Source organism: Equus asinus, chromosome 1 (genome assembly GCF_041296235.1).
Source record: "Equus asinus isolate D_3611 breed Donkey chromosome 1, EquAss-T2T_v2, whole genome shotgun sequence".
NCBI classification, from domain to species: Eukaryota; Metazoa; Chordata; class Mammalia; order Perissodactyla; family Equidae; genus Equus; species Equus asinus.
The window spans coordinates 125,002,832-125,027,345 of record NC_091790.1 but is presented as its reverse complement, the minus strand read 5'-3'; the positions used below and the strand labels follow the sequence as shown (position 1 = coordinate 125,027,345).

General features: G+C 42.6%; 2 protein-coding genes and 1 pseudogene across 7 annotated transcripts in view; 1 reads left to right on the top strand and 2 right to left on the bottom strand.

The window, feature by feature from the left end:
* Positions 1-8,847, bottom strand: part of PCMT1 (protein-L-isoaspartate (D-aspartate) O-methyltransferase) — a 53,079-nt gene extending 44,232 nt beyond the window's left edge. For 4 of the 6 annotated variants that reach the window (XR_011502651.1, XR_011502649.1, XR_011502642.1 and 1 more), the window contains exon 1: positions 8,246-8,809. Coding sequence is in view for 3 of the 6 variants with exons in the window: in XM_014850627.3 (XP_014706113.1) it covers positions 8,246-8,474 (229 nt within the window). In the remaining 3 variants the exon portion in view is untranslated. Of the gene's footprint in view, positions 1-8,245 lie in introns of all 6 variants that reach the window. The other 2 variants (XM_014850626.3, XM_070507093.1) reach the window with 2 other exon arrangements.
* A 1,139-nt stretch (positions 8,848-9,986) lies between these two features.
* LOC139046137 (WD repeat domain phosphoinositide-interacting protein 4 pseudogene) lies at positions 9,987-10,740 on the bottom strand (annotated as a pseudogene).
* A 1,550-nt stretch (positions 10,741-12,290) lies between these two features.
* On the top strand, positions 12,291-24,168 carry NUP43 (nucleoporin 43). The gene is made up of 8 exons (XM_014850628.3): positions 12,291-12,490; positions 12,789-12,911; positions 13,797-13,874; positions 14,859-15,039; positions 16,581-16,716; positions 17,472-17,623; positions 20,590-20,712; positions 23,806-24,168. The coding sequence occupies exons 1-8, from the start codon at positions 12,371-12,373 to the stop codon at positions 24,033-24,035; spliced, it is 1,143 nt and encodes a 380-aa protein (XP_014706114.1). The 5' UTR covers positions 12,291-12,370; the 3' UTR covers positions 24,036-24,168.
* Positions 24,169-24,514: the final 346 nt, after the last annotated feature.

Sequence of the window (24,514 nt, the reverse complement as noted above, 5' to 3'; positions counted from 1 at the left end):
CAAAAGAATATTTTTAAAACTTAGCAAACAAGGTACACCAAGAGAAACACTATAAATAGTCATAGACCAGAAAAGACAAACTTATATCATCTTTCCTCTTTAAAATATTATAAATTTTCGTGCTGGCCTAGTGGCACAGCGGTTAAGTGCACATGTTCCGCTTCAGCAGCCCAGGGTTCGCCAGTTCAGATCCCGGGTGGGGACATGGCACAGCTTGGTAAGCCATGCTGTGGTAGGTGTCCCACATATAAAGTAGAGGAAGATGGGCATGGATGTTAGCTCAGGGCCAGTCTTCCTCAGCAAAAAGAGGATTGGCAGCAGTTAGCTCAGGGCTAACTTCAGTACTTCCTCAAAAAAAAAAAAGAAAAAAATATTATAAATTTTGGATAAATTAACCCAAATAGAAAATATTACTTCTACACAAACAAGCTTAGGCAAGCTACCCAAAAAGGTTATTAAAACAAAACAATGAAATAAATAAAACAGTGGAAGCATTTTTTAAAAGGTTTTAAAATCAGAGTAATCATAGAGATATCATTTACTGAACATTTACCATGTGCTACACAAAATCCTAAGCACACTATACACACTGTCTCTTTTAAGATAAAAACCTTAAAAATGTGAAACAACCTTATGTTGGCTCTCACAATCCTGTAATGTAAGCACTATTATTACTCCATTTTACAGATGATGAAATTGAGTTTACAGGACTAAGTTATTCAAGATCACAGAGCAAATAAGGGGTAGGGCCAGTCAGCGCGATGTTATATTCCTGTTGCCCACTTCACTGTACTGCTACTAACGTATTCAAATAGCTTAGTGACTTCTATTAATTCACTTCCCAAAATAATTCTTGAGTGGTTCATTTGTCCCGAACTCAAGTCAAATTCCAGAGAGGTGATTCACAGACTCTCAAGGTCACAAGAGGCCTTAGAAGCCATCAAGCCTAACTCCTTAATAAACTGCTACCATGATCTGTACTTGAAGAGGTCCACTGATGTGGAACACCCCTTTCCACATTCAGATGACTCGAATATCAGAACACTTCCACAGTCATCGTAGACTAATAAAGTGCAGGGCATTTATTTACTCCTCAGACAAAACGCAATGTTATCAACTTTGACAACGTAAAAGAGTCGCCAATAAGACGAAAAATGAGAGGGAGATCTCCCTAGTATCTTTTCTTACAAAGTGGAAGGGTTAAGAAGTACTGTCAGTCTATAAATTACGGAACAAGAAATTGCGGCTAAAGTATATGACTCAAAGGTGCAAAGGTAACCACAAAAGAGGAAGCAAAAATTATGACACAACTTTATGTATTTACACAGATATATACAATATGTGCGTGTGTGAATGCGCATACACACACACTCCTCCAATGAGCAAGATGTAAAAGGTGGCAGGAATGCCTCTTCTTTCACAGTGGTAGAATTTTAATTGGGTGCATTATCTAGCTCTCTGTAGTTATGTGTAGCTTTATAAAGAAATTCTTGTCAATGGAACATATGCAGAAATTATGTATGCTACTCCCAGGTCATGCCCTTAAAATGAATGGGGTTTTTCTTTCCCTAGGTTTCTCCCCACCAGCTGGAATATGGAAATGATGGAGGTAAACTACCCTCAACCTTGCAGATGAGGGAAAGACTTTGGGGAGCACAACAACAGAGGAGCAGTCAAGGTCCACAGCACAGGGAACTGTCATATTAGCCCTGAACTGCTTAGACTTGATTGTTACAGGAGATGGAAACTTTAATTTTGTTTAAGCCATTGTTATTTTGGTCTTTGTTACAGCAGCCAAACAGGTACCTAACGCACAGGTCTATGAGGAGGAAAATGAGAGGACTCTGAAGAACAGAACCTGGGTGGGAGCAAGGTAACAGGTTGGAAAAGACCCCAAAGGGGCCTGAAAGCTAAGCAAGAAATGTTGACACTTGATACAGTAAGCAATCGGAAGCCTGGGCAGAAAAGTGACATAGAAAGCAGCACTCTAGGAAGATGAGGATAATGTGTAGAATGGATCTGAGGGCAGGGAAACCGAACGTGTGCCAACCAGTCAGCCACTTGGAGGCATGTTGCTCCAAGTGTGAACTAAGAACCAAGACTAGCACAGTATCAATGAAAATACTGTGAAAGGGATGACTACGAAAGGCATTTAAGAACTACTGAGTTAATTTGGTGACAGTCTGAAAGAACCAACGACTACGCCAAGATTTTTGACCCGGGCGAACAGAAGAATGGAAGCAACCCTGGCAGGAACGAAGAGAGGGCGTGTGCTGGTGTGAAGTACTGCAAACGCAGGTAAGAAAATAAGCTGCAGGTGGATTTCAAGCCATATAGAAACTTTCTCTAAACTTGTTATAAAACTACAGCTCAATAAAAGAAACATTACTTTATGATACCAGTTTATACAACTTGAATGGTTGTTAATCATCTACTCTATATTTCTTCTCAACTATCAAAATGCCAGGGAAAACAATAAGAAATGAACAAACTGGTCACCTCTCACTTCCCACCTAGAACAATGAGGTACGATAAGCGGCAAGCAGAGCTTGAGACACTCTCAGTACAGAAAGTCTGAAAGGGATTAGTTTTAAATTCACACTATAATCAAAGAAGAATTTTACCTGCTGGAAAGTTATGATAAAGCATATCATGCAAGCAGCGCAGATTATTTAAAAACACACGTTTCTCTAGACCAGGATCACTCTTAATAGATACTTACAGTTAACTACTTGTTTTAACACTATTTCTCAAAGGAGGATGCTCCTCGGACTCCTCACATCTCTGATAAACTAAAATGTTATGCAAAACTCTAAAATATAGGCAACCAACTGCTAACTTCTGTGACTCTCTCCTAAAACATACACACCACCCCCCACAGGTGATTTCATGTGACCCATGATGCGATTAAAATGACAGAATCTTGGATTTAAAAGGGTCCTTAGAGATCTAGTGTATATTCAAAGCTGACAACAAATCTCTTCCACAATATCCCTTACAGTGAAATGGTCAACCATTCTTTGCTTCAACATATCCAGTGACAGAAAACACTATTTTTCAAAGCCAACTCTTTGATTGTTAGGATTGCTTTGTGAATACTTCCTTATAATGAGCCAAAATCTGCCTCCTATTTGTCCTGGTTTGACCCTCTACTACATGACATTTCTTCAACTATTTAAACACCATTGCTCTCTCAAGCTTTCTCATTGCTAAACCAAACAACCACAATCGCATCAAATCGTCATATAAAGTGATGACTCTCTTGTCATCCAGATCACCCTTGTCTGATAATCCTTGTTTTTTCACTGCTACACGTTGGCCAGAGCTAAATGTAATACTAATAAAAATACGTGCAACAGCACAGTGGAGCTAAGATCACATTAAACAGGATGTAATACATCCCAGCATCCAGATCTACTACCGTCCCACAGAACTTCCTAGAACGATGGAAATGTTCTATGCCTGTACTGTCCAACAGGCTGGCCACTAGCCTCATACTGAGCTCCTGAAATGTGGTTAGAGTGCCTGAGGAACAGAATTTTTAATTTTATTTAATTTTAATTAAAGTAGACACACTGATATTAAAATTCCTCCCCAAAATCATATAAATTAAATCATATTCAATCCACTGTAAGTTTACTTACTAATATGTACCCATAAGATGGACTAGAAATAAGTTAAAATGAGGAGACATTTTCTAAATTCTAAATGAAGCCCCAGTTTCTGAAAACAGCCCCTTAGTATTTTTTTTTTTTAAAAATTGGCACCTGGGCTAACAACTGTTGCCAATTTCTTTTTTTTTTTTTCTGCTTTATCTCCCCAAACCACCCCTGTACACAGCTGTATATCTTAGTTGCAGGTCCTTCTAGTGGGATGTGGGACACCGCTTCAACGTGGCCTGACAAGCGGTGCCATGTCCGCGCCCAGGATCCAAACCCTGAGCCACGGCAGCGGAGTGCGCGAACTTAACCACTCAGCCACGGGGCAGGCCCAGCCCTTAGTATTTTATTAGCTGGTTATACTTGGCCCATGAATGCACATGATAAAACTAATGGGAATATTCTCTTTTCCACTAGTTATGCTAATAGTGGCTAAGAACTGACACTCTGAACAGAATAAAAAAAAATTTCAATTTATTTGCGGAACTAAATAAGGCTACAAAACTACAAATTATCATAATTCTTACATATTCAAATGCCTACTAAAGGTTTCCACTTAAACGTTTTGTAAGCATCTCAAACCCAACATTCCTCAAAATAAACTGCTCCCCCCCACCTCCTCGCATCCCCCCCCCAAAAATCCCTGCTGCTCGCTCACTTATTATTTCCAACTCAGAAAATGGCAAGTCATTCCAGTCGCCCAGGCCTAAAAGCTTGGTGTCATATCCTTGACTCCAGTCTTTCTCCCATACCCCAAATCCAAATCTAGCAGCTGCTATTCTCTCTGCCTGGAATGCCTGTCCCCCAGCTCCATCTGCATGGCTTGAATTTCTTGCCCTCCACCAAATCTCTGCTCAAATGCCACCTCGGTGAGGCCTTCTCCCCTAAAACTGCAAACCTACTACCCCACACTCCCTATCCTCCTTCCCTCCGGCATCACTTATCACGTGACAATGTATTTTATCTGTCTGCTCCCAGTAGAAGTGAGCTCCAGACAGAATGGATGTTTGCTTTGTTCACTGCTGTATCCCCAGTGTCTGGCTTTTAGAAGATAGTCAAATATCAGGTGACTGAATGACAAATCCTATAAATCCATTATATACGCAAAATGACACAATCAAGGATGCAAAGGAAACATAAGTAGAAATAATGACGCATTAGGGTAGTGGATTAAATTGTTTTACAAATAAAAATAGGTAAAAGAACAATTGTTAGCATTGTTTTAAGTGGCCAGTACAGCATTTGAAGTCTATTAGCTAAGAGTTCACCTTCCACAGGCGTTTAGACACCCCTGCTCTAGGAAAGTACCTCTCTCAACCTCATCTGCTCCTGCCCCCCGCTGTTCCTAACTTTTGCCATGGCTTGAAATTATCCCAAGAAAAGCAGAAAATACACTTTAATATAAACATTATGTAAATTGTCACATTCCCTAGATTAAGTAGGCTCACACTTGTTTTAGCACATTATCAGCCTACAATTATAACATATTTTTCATTTCTATAGATCTGCACTGTCCAATATGGTAACCACTAGTCACATGTGGCTATTTAACTAATTTAAATAACATAAACATCCAGTTCCTCAGTTGTATTAACCACATTTCAAGTGCTCAATGCCACATGTAGCTAGCAGGTACCACACTGAACAGCACAGATGTAGACATTAGAGAGAGTTCTATTGGGCAGGACTACCATCGACTTCTTTGCTAAACCTTTATTTTACACCATAAAGTGATTCAGCTGAAACACGGGCGGAGCTCAACCTTGTAATTTTCAATTCTCTACGTCAGTGATTCTCAAAGTGTGGTCCCGGGACCAGCAGCAGCAGCACTACTTAGGAACTTGTTAGAAATACAAATTCTTGAGCCCCAGCACCCGTGTTTTAACAAGCTCTCCAGGTGATGCAGGAGATTCTGAAGCATGCTCAAGTTTTAGGTCACTGTTCTAAGTTATTTAAGAGCACCTGTCATCATAACATAAGTTATGAGATTTACAAGATGTACCATTAGAGTCTAAAATACCCTATAAATGAATCAACTATGAAATCATACACAATCATATTTTTACTATGATGTTTTATAAAAGAAAAACTCAGTAGAAACTTTCCATAAAATTATTATAAGATTAAAACTAAACCAATCCCGAACTTCACTTATTTAAAAAAAAACAAAACATTAAAACTGCAATTTGCTTCCTCTTCCAGTTTGCAGATCCCTTTTCACTTCAACATCAACATATCTCTTTTTAATTTTTCCCTAAAGATTCAATTAGAAGCCTTTACGTTAGGAAGAATACAGAATAGTAGAATAATTAGAGGGAGAAATTTTCAAATTTTATGCCAATTGAAATTTCACATGAGCAAATATTACTTTTATAATAAATGGAAATAAAATCTATTAGCTAGAATTAATTCAGCAAGAAGGTGAAATTAAAGTCACACAAGTGTTACAAAAAAGGCTATACAATTTGAGCATTCTAATTTCCTCTTACCAGTCATAGATAAAACTAAATATTTGCAATATCAATATGTGTATTAAATATTTATTAAATCTTCTGATAGAAAAAAATATCCTGAGAAATTTCAGCTAAGAATGATAATACAATACATTAAAAAGATAATAAGGGGCTGGCCCAGTGGTGCAGCGGTTAAGCTCGCAAGTTCCACTTCTCGGCGGCCCGGGGTTCACCAGTTTGGATCCCGGGTGTGGACATGGCATCACTTGGCAAGCCATGCTGTGGCAGGTGTCCCCATATAAAAAAGTAGAGGAAGATGGGCACGGATGTTAGCTCAGGGCCAGGCTTCCTCAGCAAAAAAGAGGAGGCCTGGCAGTAGTTAGCTCAGGGCTAATCTTCTTCAAAAAACAAAGCTTAAGGGAAAAAAAAAAAGTGATTTAAAGATAATAAAACCACTGGGAAAAGATATAGTCTTGGCTTACTACAAATTTGGCCCAAAAAAGAGACTAAGAGCCTGACTGATTACAGATTTCTGCCACAGCCAAGTGGCTACTGCCATAACCTACTGGTGGAAAATTACTTAATCACAATTCGTGTATAGAATGTTTCAGGTATGTACACTGCAATAGACGGCATTAAATTAAGAAATTTTGTTAAAATATTTACAACATATTGAGCTTACATGCAATCCATGGGAAACTAAATCACATTTCATAATACTGCCTCAGTATATAAACGTCCACTTCCAATCAAATATCCTTCCATAAAGTGGCAATGCTCGACAGAATTCGGAAATCTAAATATTCTTCATTACTAAACAGTAAGGACACAATTTCCAAATTTTAAATATTGTAAAGGAAAAAAAGTCAAATGACTAATATTACGTATTAACCATGTGCCAGACAGTGCTATTGATTTCTCTCACTCATCTTGGTATTCCTAGCACATTCAAGCATATAATGCACATTTAATTGGCATTAAAGAAAAAAGAAAGGAGTATTAGGTTCTTTGACAGGATTCAAAGACATTTAAAAAAAAAAAGTCCCAGCCCCCGAGGAGGTTACAAATCTATTTAGGAAACATAACAAACACATGAAAAGCTAAACAACATACGACAATTAAAAATACCACGTGGTAGGATATGATTAATTCGCAAGCTGGTGGCAAAGAGAGTGCTATAAATTCTGAGCAGAGTGAGAGTACTGTGGACTGCGGTTCTTCTGGTCTCCTGACCAGTCGGCGACACTATATTTCAATTTAAAAAAAGAAAGTGACACAGCATTCATCCCATCCTAAAATTATCATCAGAGGAAGGAAAACAATAACTAAAGAGAATGGTATAAAGAAACTTCCATTCAAGGCTTTTACAGCACATAGTAGCCCCGAAAAAAGTTAGAACATTCCATACACACAATCGTTTACTGGATCCCGGGAGCTCTAATGGCTCCTCAAAGACAAGTCTCTCAGGAATAGCATCTCCTGATTATTTCTTCCTCCGCCCCCCACGAAGCTTTCCACTGGACAGCCGCCCCAGAAAATTCTCCCAGCATCCGCAATGACAATACTCTCATCCTCCTCTCCTCCCCTCGCCTGTATCAGACGGTGGCATCTCCCTCCAGAGGAAAAAAGGGAGGGCGGGGGAGGCAGGATAGGAGAGAAAGCTCGCAATGAGGCCGATTTTGAAGCAGGAGGAAGGTGAGAGGAAGCGGGGGGCCAGGGTGGGGTCCCCTCGGTTCCAGCCCTGTCTCTAGGAGGTCCGGCCAGCATCTCCCCACCCCGAGGGCACGCCCCTCGCCCGGCGGACCCGGACAAGCAGGCGGCTGACTCGAGTGACAGCCCCACCACCTGTGCCGCGCCCCCTCCCCCCCGGCCCGCGGGGAGACGCTGGCCCCTGCCCCACCAGCAAGGGCCCCGGCCCTTTCTCCCCGCTTCGCAACCACGTTGCCGATGAGTGACAGGTCCCGGGGGAGGCGATCGCACGCGCATGCCGCTCGGGACGGCTGGTGCAACCCTCCGCCGAGGCCCTCCAGCAGGCACGGACGGGGTAGACAGAACGTTCCGGACGTCCCGGGGGGACCCGGTCAAGGCCCGGCCTGCCCCAGCTGCCCCACACCGGGCGGGGGTGGCACTTACTGCGGAGGTTGTGGATTAGCTCCGAGTGGCTGGCGCCGCCGGATTTCCAGGCCATCGCTAAGCACACCCGGAGCAGGTACAGGACTACCTTCAGCGCGGCGACGGTGCCCAACAGCTTCCCCAAGAGTGAGAACACCTCCCACACGGTCACCGCCCTGCTCGCGTCCCCGCTGTAGCCGCCGCTGTGATTGCCGTCGCCGCCGCTGCCGCCACTGCGCGCTCCCGGCATCCCCTGCGGCGCGCATGCGCTCTGTGACGCCGCGCGGTCTCGGGCGCGGCCGGGTGGGGCGAGAGGCGGGGGTGCCCTCGTGCCGCGCCGCCCGCGCCAGTGGCCGCTGCGGCTGCTTGGGGACCGGCCGGGAGGCCGGGCTGAGTCAGCACCGCCGCCGCTGCGTACCCCTTTCAGGGCTTCGGGCTGCGCACCGCCTCCGCCTCCTTGCCGGGTTCTCCCTGCAGCCAGGCAGGGTGGGCCCAAGCGTGGTGCGTCGCGTGCCTGGCTGCGGCTCCGATCACCGAGCGAGGCGGCAGGATGGCGGGGCCGATTTGGTTCCGCCGCTGCCGGTGGCTCCGCAGTGGCGTCGTGTCAGCTGTTGCCAGCCGCGGGTCTGCTCCTATAGCTGTCCAGATTGTTAGACGGTGGGCTTCCTCCGTCCTGCCTCACCCAACCCAGTTGACTAATACATAGGTCGGTTACCGTTTGAGCTCCCTATGGTGGAACCTGGTTAATCTTAATAGAACCCTCTCTAACCCGAGTACTCTAGCCTCTGGCTTTGTGACAAGTCCATCAGTGTTAGGTTAGCAGATACCTTGGGACCCTGGTTTGTTCTCAACTCTAAAGCTCAAATGCATAGAATGGAAGAATACCATGAAATGGAGGTAGGGTGGAGCGTGGGGAATGCTGCTCAGAACAATGCAGTTGGTTAAAAATACCACAGTATCGTATGGCGAATGTGTTATTCTCCCAACACAAGTGTGCGTTTTCAGCTAATTAAGCATCACAAATTCCACCGTTAGATTGGACACCAGCTTTATTGCTATTAGCTGTGCAAGACAATGAGCGAGAAGCTGACAGGGAGCGTTGCCTGTCGCATCGAACTTGCTGACTCCTAATCAGAACTGAGACCGTCAGAATCCAGTCATCATTTAGTCCAATAAACTTTTAAGGAAGGAAACAAAGCTATGCCAAGACATCTGTGCTACTGCGTCAGCAGCATTTTTCAAATGCTAGTTCTCACCAGATTTTGTCAAATACTCAGCCTACTTCTAATCCGAAATATACATTACCTATTTCTGGATTTTGTGACCATAAACGAAACCACACTCAACACAGTGTTCTTTTTTTTTTTCTTGTGAAGTTTTTTTAAACCTTACAGGTTGGATTAGAGCACTCCCTCTGGGTCCCTAGCAGTCTTCTCCAGGCTGGGAGCTTAGGGGGTCTGCTGCCTCCCAGGGTCCCTGGCCTGGCCCTACAGGCACACAGTCATCAAGAAGTGCTTGGGGGACGTGAGCTGTTTAGACATTCCTCTGCTGAGTATAAAGCGGGCACTTGCTCCATTAATGCCTGCTGGCTGGTGGCTTCCACAGCACCCCCAATCTTCCCCACTCCCACCCTCGAGGCTTCATAATCTGCCACTGCAGGTTCCTATCACAACCCACAGGGTCCTTAAAAGTCATCCTTATCGCAGATGTCAAGATACACATCGAAAGCCTCTCTGTTGCAGTTTCCATCAGGAGGAAAGACTTATCTACACAGATGGGCGGAGCGGCAGCTGAGGCGGGTATCTTTGAAAGCAGAGTCGTCACTGCTAAGGTTAACGCGATAGAGGATGGCGGGGTTAGTGCCTCTGCGCAGCTCCACCCAGTTTCTCCTTGGACTGCGGGTCAGAAAGGCGAATAAGGGTGCCCTTATGGAAGGCCGAGGCCACTGCGGTGCCTGGCTAGTTCAGGGATGGTAAATGGAGAAAATGAAGTTCCGGGCTTCGTACTCGCCAGGTCCACAAGTTGCAGACTCCCGCACTTGTGCCCTAGGAACACTAGCTGTTGTTTCTCCAGGCTGGGGCAGAGGTCACAGAGCCCCCTGGGGTTGTCCCAGGTGTCAAATTCAAACAGCTTTTGGGTATTGGAGGAGGAGTACACAGAGACGGAGCGTGATTTTTGTCATGGCGCATGCGCACAGCCACCACTGACTTGGTGAGGGTGAACTCCAGCACCAGCTTGTCCTGGGAGTCCTTGGCTTCCCGCGCATTGTCCCAGATCAGCACTGAGATCTCTAAGAACTTGGGGCTGCTACCCCCGCCCATCAGGGCCAGCAGGTTGGAGCGGTGCAGCATTTCAACCAGGCCCATGCTGACCACCTGCTCATGGCCCAGATGTCCTTTCTCCATCAATGGCTCCACGCTGTAGATGCGCACACCTGTTTCCATGGCACAGGAAAAACACCTTTGGTCTTGGTTAAAACGCAGGCTGCTCACTCCTCCAAGTAGTTGCCGAGTCATGGTCCAGGATTGCGTTCCTGACCTCCACGTGTCCCCAATCCCAGCCCAGATTCTCGGTGCCGCCCGCCACCCCACTTTCTGACCTTGTGGGAAAACAGCGTTCTTTATTCAATATTGGGAGCAAAATTGTCATTTTGAGACTCTCATAGTTTTCCATTTCATCTCTCTGCCGTGTCCTGATGGTCTTTCAGTTAAAAACAAAAACAGAACAAAACCAGTAAGTCCTCAGTAAGGTAACTCTCTAAAACTGACTTAGACGGATTACATTTACATGTGGTGCTTCCACAAGCTGTGGTTGTGAAATAAAACTACCAATGTCAGATAAAAAGAACAACAACAACAAAACATCATGGCCTCTTTTAAAGAAACGACCAATACAGTTATGAATATAGTGTAAAGGAGGTTTTTGAAAAAGATGAATGTCATAACTCGTGTATGCAATAGGATTTACATTCTAATTAGGGAGATCAGCATCCAAAGAAAACTAGCAACAGAAGGCAAAATATAACGCTATTAGTGGTCTAGGTATCAAGTGCTATGTTTATTTAGATTGTCATGGGCTGGAGTAATCAGGAAAAGATACCAGAAGGAACTGGTCTTTGAAGGATGGGCAGGATTCTGAGAAGGAGAGAGGAATAAAAGGATGTTATAGGGGTAACTGAAAGCAGAGAAGAAGGGACCTGGAGCTCTGATTCCTGGGCTATGCATGTTACATATCAAACTCATTCTTAATTATATACATAAATAAATTGTGGAAGGTTTCACAACTAGGCAATGGGCGTCAAAATTTGAACTGGAGTGGCTGCCCGGTGGCTAGTGGTTAAGTTTGCACTCTCTGCTTCAGTGGACTGGAGTTCATGGGTTCAGATCCCAGGCGAGGACATACACATCACTCATCAAGCCATGCTGTGGCAGAGTCCCACATACAAGATAAAGGAAGATTGACATGGATGTTAGCTCAGCAACAATCTTCCTCAAGCAAAAAGTGGAAGATTGGCAAGAGATGTTAGCTTGGGGCCAGTCTTCCTCACCAAAAAAAGCCACCAAAAAACAACAACAAAAAAAACACTAGAACTGGAGTCTTGAGAATTCCAACTCCAGGCTCTGACAGTGTATTAACAACTTTGAAGCAAAGGATTTGTTTGAGGAACAAAGAGGGAGAGGTTTAGAATATAAGTTGGTACATTAATGGACATACTTCCTTGAGAATTTAAGGATTTCGAATCTTTTCTATGCTCAGTGAAATGCAAAACAATGCTGAGGTGTGGCTACTAGGTGGCTTCTCTTGCATTGTTTTATTTTTGCTCTTAAATTTGTTTTACATTGCACATTTATTGCAAAAATGCATTGTCTCAGTGTTCCTATACTGATTTTGCACATTAGGAGCAGATCCTACAGCACAAGGCCCTCACACTGTTGCTTTTGGTCAGGGCCACCGCGGTGAAGAAGGGCATCCCAATTCCTCGCGTTTGGGGGCTGGTAGCGCCCGCACTGCCGATGGAGGAGAAATGGCTCTCCGCGGCCACCGTCCGCCTCGTCAGGTCCGGGCCAATCCGGGCTCCACGGGAAGGAGCGGGGTTGCGAGGCGCGCGCCGTGCTGGTTGCGGTACCTGCTGGCGTTGCTCTCGGCATGGAGGAAATCTACGCCAAGTTTGTGTCTCAGAAAATCAGCAAAACCCGCTGGCGGCCGGTGCCTGCGGGGAGCCTGCAGACTGCGGAGACCTTCGCTACGGGCTCTTGGGACAATGAGGTACCCCCGCTCCCGGGCCGGGGAGCCCCTGCCTCCTCCTCCCGGTCTCCTGGAACCAGCGCGCCAGCTCCCTCGCCTTCCAGCTCCTCTCGCTCTTTTCTGCTCCTCGAGTCCCCGTCTCGGTTGCCCGGTACCGCCGAGCCATCGACGGTGTGCCTAAGCCTCCAATTTTGTGTTTTGAAGGCACCGTATCTTTTGTCTGAGATGCTTTTAAAGCAAGGCTTGAAGGCAATACAAATTTTAATTTCCGAGAGGTTAACGTATATTTCAGCTCAAGATAAAACTTTCTGCTTTACAGGAAAATCGTGTTTCACTGTGGTCTATTGGAGATTTTGGGAACTTGGATTCTGATGGAGGGTTTGAAGGAGACCATCAGTTATTGTGCGATATCAAACACCATGGTGATGTGATGGACTTACAGGTAAGTCTGCGTAATATCCAAAAGCTAAGTTTTTAAAAACTGAAAGTAATATCTTAAAGGATGCAAAGAATCATAAAGGCTGTCTAGACTCACCCTGGGTTTACAGGAAAACTGAGTTCTCTGTTGGTTATAGTTTGCCAACATCATGGCACAATCAGGACTGGGGAAGAGGATGTAGATTTAATCCTAGTCTTTTAATCCTGGTTTTTGTTGTTGTTTTTTATTAATTGATTGTCTGCTATGTGCCAAGCACTGTTTGGGGAGCTTTACATAAGTTAGAGAGCTTTACATAAGTTAATTTGATTCTCATCACATGCTTATGAATCAAGTATTGTTATCTCTGTTTTATCAATAAGGAAACAGATTAAGATCTCTTGAGCATGTACTATGTGAGAAACACTGTACAAGGCAGTTTACACGGTTTTGCTTTTTGAATTCTTATAACAACTCCCTAAGTAGGGATTAGTTCTCTCATTTTAAAGGTTTGCCAAGGCTTAGAGAACTTAACTAGGCCACAGTCTCAAAGTTAGCAGTAAGTATTGAGAATGGAATTAAATTTTTAAATCCTGGTCCGTATAGCTTCAAACTCCGTGCGTTTTATTCTGTAGAAAGCTGCTTAACTTTAGAATGATACTTTTCTAAACCTTTATGGTAGTGGTCCAAAATTAAGTCAATTATGGGTGAATGAATTTAGGGAAAAAATTATTTATTCTTTACGAAAATGCTTTTATTTGTATATAAGTTTTGACTTTCAGATCTATCATCCGATTTTATTTATAGGCTCTTTGCATTTTAAAATCGTTCTGCTGCTAATTGAATTAAACAAATGGGTTTTCTCCCTGCTACTGTTTCTGAATCTATAACAAGTGGGAATTTTCTATTTAGTTCTTTGACCAGGAAAGGATTGTAGCTGCTTCATCAACAGGATCTGTAACACTTTTCCTTCACCATCCAAATAACCAGGTAAAGAACTTTTGTTTGAAAACTGAATTTGTATTTTAATTATTTTTAGGAAGGCTTAAAGAAAACTGTACTTAATAATGACGCAAATAAAAAGTTTTGTAGTCTCAAAACATGATGGGGGAAAAATATTACCCATCGTTTAATACATTAATTCAAGAACCGTGTTTGTGTGAGCTTTTATTGAAATTGGGTATCTCTTAAATCAATTCTGTTAGTTTAGACCTAGTAAGACGGTATTCTGGCAAGCGATTTTCCTGTAATTCTCTCTTTTAAGTTTCTATTCTATTCTTTCGAAAAAAGGAAGAGCACCTTCTAGCTCAGGTATCATGAGAGAGAATATAAACAGCTTCTTTGTGTCTGTGGATAGAACCTGGGTTTTAATTAGAAGAGAGGATATACTGTATGAAGACTTGGCCATTTTTTCAGTGCCTTTCTTATGTGCAAAACCCCACAAGTGCTGACCTTCAAAGCATAGTGGAGAGGGCAATTCTTTAAAATAGCCCCACTTGTGGTAACACTTTTAAGTTGCTGGAAGAGAGTGCTTATTTAGACTTTGGGATTAATAAAGGTCCCCTTGCGAATAGGTGTGCAGAGTAAATATAAGACCCAGGTCTTGTTAAGTGTTTTTCTTAAAGGAGTCTTTTAGAAAGTGTAGAGATTTATTTTTTAGATGTAGGCTAATTCCCTTAAGAATTTAGAGTTACTTTTGAACAAATAACTCCCTGAGGCCTAAAACCCGTTTCTTTGGTTTGATGTAAATGTGGGACTTTATTGAGCAGCATTCCTTTTGAATCGTGATCCAGTGTATGCAGAGCTTTGAGGGGAGTAGTTCTAGACTTTATGACTTGGAATTACAAACGAAAAAGAGAGTTGTTCTTTTTCTAGAAGGGTGTGAGACAGAATTTAAAAATACTCTAGTTGGGGAAAAGTGCTACTTTTTAGAGCTTTGTTTTGATTAATCACGTGCTGCTTTCTGACACTTAGACTCTTTCAGTTGGCCAGCAGTGGACAGCAGCTCACTACCACACAAGCCCGGGCAGCCCTTCCTGTCGCAGTGCACCGTGCACGGGTGTTGTGTGCAGCAACCCAGAAATCGTCACAGTTGGAGAAGATGGTCGGATAAATCTCTTCAGAGCTGATCACAAGGAAGCTGTGAGAACCATAGGTGAGAGAAACTGTTATATTTCTTTCGTCTGTCATATAGTAACTGAACACCTGCCATGTGCTCTGTAAACACAATGCTAGGTGTTTGAGGGATATAAAAATACACAGAGCAGGATCCCTGTATCACGACGGCATGCTGATAAGGCCTGTGTGAATAAGTGGCTGCAGAGGAGAGAGAAACTTTTTTTTTTGACTGGAGGCAATTGTTGAATAAAGAATTGAGGGACAGGGGCTGGCCCTGTGGCCGAGTGGTTAAGTTCGCCTGCAGGCGGCCCAGTGTTTCGTTGGTTCGAATCCTGGGTGCGGACATGGCACTGCTCATCCAGCCATGCTGAGGCAGCGTCCCACGTGCCACAACTAGAGGGACCCACAACGAAGAATATACAACTATGTATTGGGGAGCTTTGGGGAGAAAAAGGAAAAAATAAAATCTTTAAAAAAAAAAAAAGAATTGAGGGACAGATGACAATTAATTTAATCTACGTTTTGGACCATAAGTAATACTAAAAGATGGCACACAAGACAAAGGGAATAGCGTGGAGGCAGAGTAAGCCCATTTAGAGAATGACAAAAAGTGCCGTTTGAGGAAGATTAGCCCAGAGCTAACATCTGCTGCCAATCCTTCTCCTTTTGCGGTGGAAGCCTGGCCCTGTGCTCACATCCATGCCCATCTTCCTTTATACGTGGGACGCCTCCCACAGCGTGGCTTGCCAAGTGGTGCCATGTCCGCACCCAGGATCCAAACCAGCAAACCCCGGGCCGCCGAAGTGGAACCTGCACACTTAACCGCTGTGCCGCTGGGCCAGCCCCAAGCCTGGGGAAATTTTTAACAGTCCACCACCCTGGACCTCCTAAATCAGAACCTCTATGGATTGAGCCCATAAATCAGTGTTTTGTGTTGTTTATTATGATTTTTAGTTCTGAGGGACACCACTTGTTTAATTGTTAAGGACCATCGCCTGGTGGCTGTTTGGAGGGGTGTCACAAAACAAAAGTCCCTAAGTATATGCTAAGTTATGAGGTATACGCTTTAAACACTCTAGGAAAAAAGAAAAGGACCATTATAGCAATCAGGAAGGACTTTGTGGAGGAGGAGAGAATTAATGAGAGTAAAGATGGTAGATTTGAGATGAGTCAGCAGAATACTGCAAGGGCAGAGTGAACTGTGGAGGAAGCACTGGGGTTTGGCCCAGTAGAGTGGAGTTTCAGGGTTCAGGGATGGTGGAACATAAAATTGGATATAGACGAGTTTGAGTAGCTGTCTCAAAGCGTGAAGGTAACCTTAAGTGGAAACAGAGAAATATGTGAAAACTCAGCCCTCTATTTGGAAAGCAGTTCAGACGTCCTGTGAGTGATACTGTTTTTCTATCAAGGGAGAGTCCATTTTAACAACTATATTGCTGTGCATTTTTCTGTAGAAATTAAGCTGTGACTTGTTTAAAATTTCATTTGTAATATTTCAATCAATAGAAGGAATGTGACTTGAGATTTTCATGGAAAGGGCGGCCCATTAACACGCACTGCTGTTTTCTTGATTTGTAGACAATGCAGATAGCAGCACGCTCCATGCTGTGACCTTCCTTCGAACTCCAGAGATTCTTACAGTTAATTCAATTGGACAGTTAAAAATATGGGATTTCAGACAACAAGGAAATGAGCCCTCTCAGATTTTATCACTGTGAGTTTTGATTTGTAATTTTAGTGGTGTAATGCAAAATTAATTTGTTCAATTGTCTATAGCAACTGACTTTAAACCATGTTGTATTGTAATTGCATTTTAAGAGAGTGATCCCTGATTAAGTTTGATAAAGCAAGTATGATTTGATGGGCTTGATACTACCATGCTGCATTTAGTAAATATTTGTTGTATTGATTCAGAGCCTCCATCTCTTTGAAGTTTATATTATTCAGCAGGGAACTAACTTTTGCCATCAGATGATTCTGTCAATAGTGGGTATAATATACTCTAGAGGTGATTGGGAGAAAAATACAATTCAAGATATTTTTTATGAGCAGAAATCCCCATTCTATGTGTGCAACCTTCTCTAAGAAGAAAATAGAACGTGTCAAACTGAAAAAATAATTGTATAAACTAAGCATTAAATTGGAAGTAAAGAATATGCTGTTTTGCTGACATGTAATGTTTTTAAAAAGCCAAGAAATGGAAATGTGTTTTGCACATCTTACAAATTATCTTGCTCCCTGTCTCCAAATTGAAGAGAGGATGAATAACTTTTGCCTTTAATTCCCTCCCAAATTCTAATATTTAAAAATATGTTTAATGTAGTCAATTTTTGACATGATTTAAGTTTAGCCATTAGCTCCAGCCACAAAGTTATCATTTAGTTACTAGAATGAAACATGTTTCTTGGATTATGGAAAGCTAAATTATACTTTACAACACGTTTGATGTCACTGTGTTTTCCATAAAAGGACTGGTGACCGAGTACCACTCCACTGTGTTGATCGACATCCTAACCAGCAGCACGTTGTAGCTACTGGGGGCCAGGATGGAATGTTGAGTATTTGGGACGTTAGACAAGGTACTATGCCCGTGTCTCTGCTGAAGGCCCATGAAGCTGAAAGTAAGTATCGGGGACATATATAAGTGTGTGTTGGTTAGTTATATGATTATTGTAAGCAGCTTTCCATTACGATACATATGGATCATTTTACATCAGCTTTTGGCTGAATTGTATAAATTTGTAATAAATAAGTAACCCCTTTTTGACATTTAAGTTCTTTAACATGTTTCATTATTAAAAACCACAGTGATTATCCTTATATGTTCATTTTTATACACTTAATTTTCTTAGGATAATGTTTTAGAAGAATTGATGAGCTGAAATGTTTGCATAATTTTAAAGCTGTGATACTTGTCAAATTGTTCTACATAAAAACAGTACCAGTTTATATGGCCATACTCAGTACGTGAAAATGCCTTTGCCTGTGTAAATGCAGGCTGTTGTTTTTAATATTTGCCAATCTGTGTTCCTCAATTTGTTATTGTACCTTTTTTTTTCTTTTAACAAGAATAGATACAGGCTCTTGTTTTGTTGTTTTTTATGTCTGTCTTTTGGTTTTGGTGGGCATTTTTTGGCCAAAATTTTTCGTTTTATCACTGCTGTCTTTGATATCATTGCCAAAGTAGATTATAGTTTTAAATTCTGACTTAAGATAAGTTCGTATTGAACCCTGCTTGAATAAAAGTACAAAAGAACAAACATTATACTTGTATTGCAACTCCTCAGTTTAAGTAAATTTCACATTATTACCTTGGAAAGACAAATGACTTTTAAGATTATATTTTAAGAAACAAATAAAAGGATAGAATTTGGTTTTGCCTCTTCCAGTTATAGCTATGCCCAGAAAAAAGAGAAGAAAAAGGAATGGAGTATGCCCTCCTAGAGCCTGACGTTGGCCCACCCAGCGGCAGTAGAATTCCAGACTTGGAGACTCTTCTCACCTCCCCCTTTTTAACTGCCAGCCTGTGTTGTTAAGCAATACACACAGATGTCATGGATTGTAATGTATTATTTTGAATTCATCTTGACTTTTGGCTAGAAATGAAAGATGTTTTGGGGGCTGGCTATGTGGCCAAGTGGTTAAGTTCGCGCGCTCCGCTGCAGTGGCCCAGGGTTCAGATCCTGGGTGCGGACATGGCACCGCTTGTCAGGCCATGTTGAGGCAGCGTCCCACATCCCACAACTAGAAGGACCTGCAACTAAGATATACAACTATGTACCGGGGTTGGGGGGTGGGGGGGAGATGGGAAATAAAGCTGGGAAAAAAAAAAAAAAAGATTGGCAACAGCTGTTAGCCCAGGTGCCAATCCTTAAAAAAAAAAAGGGGAAGATGGGCAACAGTTGTTAGCCCAGGTGCCAATCTTAAAAAAAAAAAAAGTGTTGAAACAAAACAAAAAAAAGAAAGATGTTTTATAGAGGTTTGTTTTCTAATTTGGAAATAAATACTTAAGAAGCTAGATTTGGGCAGTCTGCTTGTGCTCTCCGGGCTGTTCTGTTTCACTTTGTTTTAATGAAACAGTGTGAATGTACTTTATACAGGGACTCACCCAGAATACATTCCTCTCCTCCTGTGGAAGGTGACCTTTTAATGTTTTGTGGCACGATGTTCAGTTGTGGTAACTGTCAGAATGAAAATTGCCAGTTTGCAAACATGTGCCTTGCGCTTTTTATGCTGGACCCCAGGCACTTTCTCTGCTGCCTCTTTAAGGTCACCCAGAACCTCAGAACCCTTGTTCCCAGACTGCCTGTTTTGTCTGCATGCTGCAGATAACTTCCTAAGGCGGCCTGGCCAGTCATTGGCTCCCAGATGTCTAATGACACACAGAGTTCCCTTCAAGTTTAGAGCTTGAGGGGTCCTCAGTCCCAAATTTGCTTCTTAAAAGCCTTCCATCTGAAACTGGATCCAGGTTCTTGGAGCATTGCCAGGTTTTGCTTTGCTCAGAGCTAGTTGCTATTTCTGTGACATAGACCAGAAGTATCTGGAGTCCTGGCATGAGCCCAAGTTGGACTCTGCCTCTTAGAAATTCATTTGTATATTACTTTTATGGTCTCTGTCTTTTCAATAATATGACCTTCATTCAGTAATGACACAGGATTTGAAAATAAGAGAACTTACCAATTTTTTTCTTTTCAGAATTCTTTTCAGAATTACCCCATTGTTATGCTTTTCCGTAAAAAGAAAAAAATGTAATAGGGGGCCGGCCTGGTCAGGTACTGATTAAGTTCATACGCTCTGCTTCAGCAGCCCAGGGTTCACCAGTTCAGATCCTGGGTGTGGACCTACACACCGCCCATCAAGCCATGTTGTGGCGGTGTCCCATGTACAAAATAAAGGAAGATTGATACAGATGTTAGCTCAGCGACAGTCTTCCTCAAGCAGAAGGGGGAAGATTGGCAACAGATGTTAGCTCAGCAACAATCTTCCTCAAGCAGAAGGGGGAAGATTGGCAACAGATGTTAGCTCAGGGCCAGTCGTCCTCACCAAAAACAAATGAGATAGATCAAACATCAGCATTTATTTTCATTCATTTGCTGGCCCAATACACAAGTAGATTTACTTGGTGTCTTTCTTTTCTTCGTTTTGGTGAGGAAGAGTGGCCCTGAGCTACCATTTCTTCCCAGTCTTGCTCTTTTTACTTGAGGAAGATTGTCACTGAGCTAACATCCATGCCAACCTCCCTCTATGTTATGTGGGATGCCGCCACAGCATGGCCTAACAAGTGGTACTAGGTCCATGCCCAGGATCTGAACCCGTAAACCCCAGGCTGCCAAAGTGGAGCACACAAACCTAACCACTGTGCCACCGCGCCAGCTCCTACTTGCTTTCTTTATCTTATTTCATGTTACACCTTTTGGAGAGTTAATATTATGTTTTTTCTTTAATTCTCAAGTCTTTGATTTTATCACGGACTTGCGGTTTGAAGGTGTGTGGTGGAGGTTAATGGAAGATGACGCCTAGAGACAGAGTTTTCATGTTTGTTCGACTCCTCTACACAGGAATGAGCGTCTTGGTTCTTCTCTTGCAGTGTGGGAAGTTCACTTCCACCCATCCAATCCAGATCACCTCTTTACTTGTTCTGAAGATGGGTCCCTCTGGCACTGGGACGCCTCCACAGACGCACCTGAAAAGTCATCACTCTTTCACGAAGGTAAAAGTTTTAATAAAGATTCTTATGTGTAACTTTATAATACGTTCAAATACCAAAGTAGAGATTCTCAGATTTTTTTTTTCCTTTTTCTCCCCAAAGCCCCCCAGTACATAGTTGTGTATTTTTAGTTGTGGGTCCTTCTAGTTCTGGCATGTGGGACACCACCTCATTGTGGCCTGATGAGCGGTGCCATGTCTGTGCCCAGGATCCGAACTAGTGAAACGATGGGCCACCAAAGTGGAGCGTGTGAACTTAACCACTTGGCCACGGGGCCAGCCCCTCAGATTTTTAACATTAAGGAATGGCACAAGGTTTCCATTGTCCTGTTTTAGGGTCAATTCTAGTATCATAGGGCTTGAAATCTGTCAGCCTCTTACTGCTGTACTGCTAATGACTGGAAATGCTGTGCGCTGGCTGAGTTCACACAGCCAGGGGCTTGTTGGGAGCGCATTGTCGTGGGCCCTTTGCTGTAGGACAGGTGTTGACAGCTCTTTTCTATTACATTACCGAGGGTGAGTGGCAAGACAAAAGCTGATCTTTTATGTATTAAGGTATAGGGTTTTCTTCAGACTAGAAGGCCCTGTCTCCTGATTAGAGACAGAGGTAATAAAGGTCGGCCAGAAACTACACTTACAATCAAGGGGTGTTTTTGTTTTTGGCATTTTCTAAGCTTCCTGTTTTTGAGTTTGTCTGTGGTTCCAAAGTTCTTTTGTTCATTCATGCAGCAAATGTGGATCAAATGCCCACCATGTGCTAGGCGCCCTTCTGGGGCTGGAGCCTACCACAATGAGCAGAACAAAAAGTCTCTACACACTCAGAGCACGTATTCCAGCAGGCAGTAAATAAGTAGATAATGTCTCAGTGAAAGTCCAATCAGAAAAACAGAAACTGCCCTAGATTTAGAAGGAATTGGTTTCACTGTGGTAGAAGGGCTAGAAGAATGAACGGGCGTAGGGGGGATGCTGGATGAGCAAAGAAGAAGAAGAAGTAATGCCCAGAAATCAAAAACTGTTCATATCTCTGCGGCTGCACAGTAGGAAGTGCTGTCAGAGTAGGTTCTGGATCAACAGGAAAGGTGCCACCTCAGCCAGGGCTGGAGTTACTGCGGTGATGTGGTTGCCAGAAACCTGGAGCTTCGCCCCTCGTCCGCCTTCCACTCACGCACAGTAGTACCTCCCGTTGGCAGGGGCCACCTGGAAGGCAGATGGCAAGGGAGGCTGGAAATGGAGTTTGTTCCTACAGTAAAGCACAGAAATGTGGAAAAGGGGACTGAGCGCGAAAAGGAAAAGAACTGGGCCAATACCCGGTGACTGAGGAACAGAGTAGGAGGATAAAGAATGAAGGGGGGAGGGGCTGCTTAGTGGAGATAGCATTTGAGCAGAGACCTGAGAGGAGTGGAGGTATGAGTCCCGTGAAAGCCTTCCCGGCAGAGGCAACACAAATACTGTGGGTCTGAGACAGGCAGAGAAAGGCAAGGAGGCCAGCATGGCTGCAGGTAATGAACAGGCTCAGGGAGTGGTAGGAGGTAGGGAGCTGAGGAACAGGACTCAGGAGACCATGATGAGGACTTCAGACTTAATTCTAAGTGTGGCAGAAAACCATTGGAGAATTTTGACCAGGGGAGTGGCGTGATCTGCCTTATGTTCCCAAAGGATCACTGGCTGCTGTGGGGTAAATGGACTATGGGGAGGCACGGTAAAAGTGGAAGCAGGGGACCAGGGAGGAGATTAGCACAGCAGTTCTAACAATATTCAAGAGTAACGTGAAATAGAGGAGCTGTAAAAGATAAACAGAAAACTCAGGGAAAAATCTAGAACTTCTCCAGGAAAACTGTGGAGAAGTATGGACCGTGTAGAGCATGTAGCATGTTTCTGCCAGCTTCACTTAGGGAGAAACTAACAATTTTATCTAAGGATTAACTAAATCCTTGTTTTTTATTTGCTTCCTCCTCTACCGCCACTGTCTTACATTTGAAATTTTGCTGTTTGAAGAACCTTGGTTAGACTGGAAATAAAACCATTTACTATATTCTGCGTCTAGTATTGTAAGGCATAGTATTAGACACTTTGAAAAGGTAAATATGGACTCCCACCTGCTCTTAAAATAATACTTAATTTAGTTATGGAGAAGGGGCGTGGACAGTTAAATCATAAACAAAATGTTACCAGGTAGTAAATTAGTGGTACATACAAGTGCTGAGGGTTCCAGGAAGGAAGAGAGAAGCCTGAACTAGGGTCGTCTTCAAAGGCTTCTTAGAGAAGGCGGTTGAGCTGGGCTTTCAAGAATCCACGAGATTTAAACCCACTAGTCTTTAAGCTTCCAGACATCAGGGACTACCCCTTGTATTCCCAGCACTTATCACAGAACCTGGCACATAGTTGGCACCCAACCATTTATTGAATAAATGAAGTCTGTCCTTATTTGCTCTGGCAGAGAGTTGAGAGGAAGGAAAATTGTAAATAATAGCTTAAATTGAAACATACTGCTTCTGCTTTAATTCTCTGTTAAATGCAGAGCACTGTTAGAGATAAAAATTTATATAATCTGGTAATGTTCTAAAATTCTACTTTTAAGAACATCTAAAATAAAAGGTAAGAATAAAAGGATATCTAAAGCAGGTTGATTATATTTTTAGAAATATAAAATGTATTTTTAGAAATATTCACCTAGAAATGTGTGCAGAAATTCTCATGATCACTTGATTTTTAATCGCCTAAGAGCTTATATTTCTGTGTTATCTACATTTTTAGTTTCTTTTTTCCTTACTTATTCTGCTTGTCTTCTGGCCATTTTGCTACACTTCTGAGACATTCCATTAAAGAATGAACAAAAAGACAGGGTCAGAATCTTCTGCTTTGCCTGAACACTTCAAATTTGATATCCGTATTATCCCATGGAAATTTGAGTGTTTAATATCACTGAACAAGCCTTTGGTCAAAAATAGTGATATGTAATAGTGGAATTATCAGTCTGTTATTCTGAGAATTAAACAAGTTTGACTCATTGCCTTTTTAAAATATCAGTAGAATTTCAGATGTTTACTAGTATAAAATTAATCTTCAAAGATTTTTTTTCCCTTTTCTTTTCTCCCAGGAGGAAGAAGTAGTATTTTTTTGTTTCACAGCATTAGTAACCAGGCTAATGTTCACCAGTCTGTCATAAGCTCCTGGCTCAGCACTGATCCTGCAAAAGGCCGTATTGAAATCACAAGCTTGCTTCCCAATAGGACTTTGTCTGTGAACAGTTTGGATGTTTTGGGTCCTTGCCTTGTTTGTGGAACCGACGCAGAAGCAATTTATGTTACTAGACAACTATTTTCATGAAAATACTATAATTATAAGATGTCAGGTAAAAACATACCGTTAACCTTTCAAATGCCAACTTCTATGCAAATTTTTATTATTGGAAAATGTGAAATTTGCAAGGGAAGCATCAGTAAACTGTTGTTAATGTCAATGCCCAGTTTCAGATTTTATTAGTTGGCTCTTCCCCTAAGAGTTGCAGAATCTGATCGATGACTGATAGCAGGAGGGTTGCAACACGCGGAAGATGCTTGTGCTGATGAATACGCTGCTGTCACACAGACTCTGGACAGCTCGTGGGACTTAGTCTTCATTTTTGGTGTTGTGAGACACTGTCAAACACCAAGGGGTTCCTGTCCTTTCCATCAACAGTATGTGAGGCATGACCTATACCCTTCCCTGGTGGCATTAGCCAGTGTTAATGTTTGTTCTTTTTATGGCAAGTATTTTCTTCAATCCTTCCATATTTTATTTCCTTAATAGTTTTAATAAACTTTTTC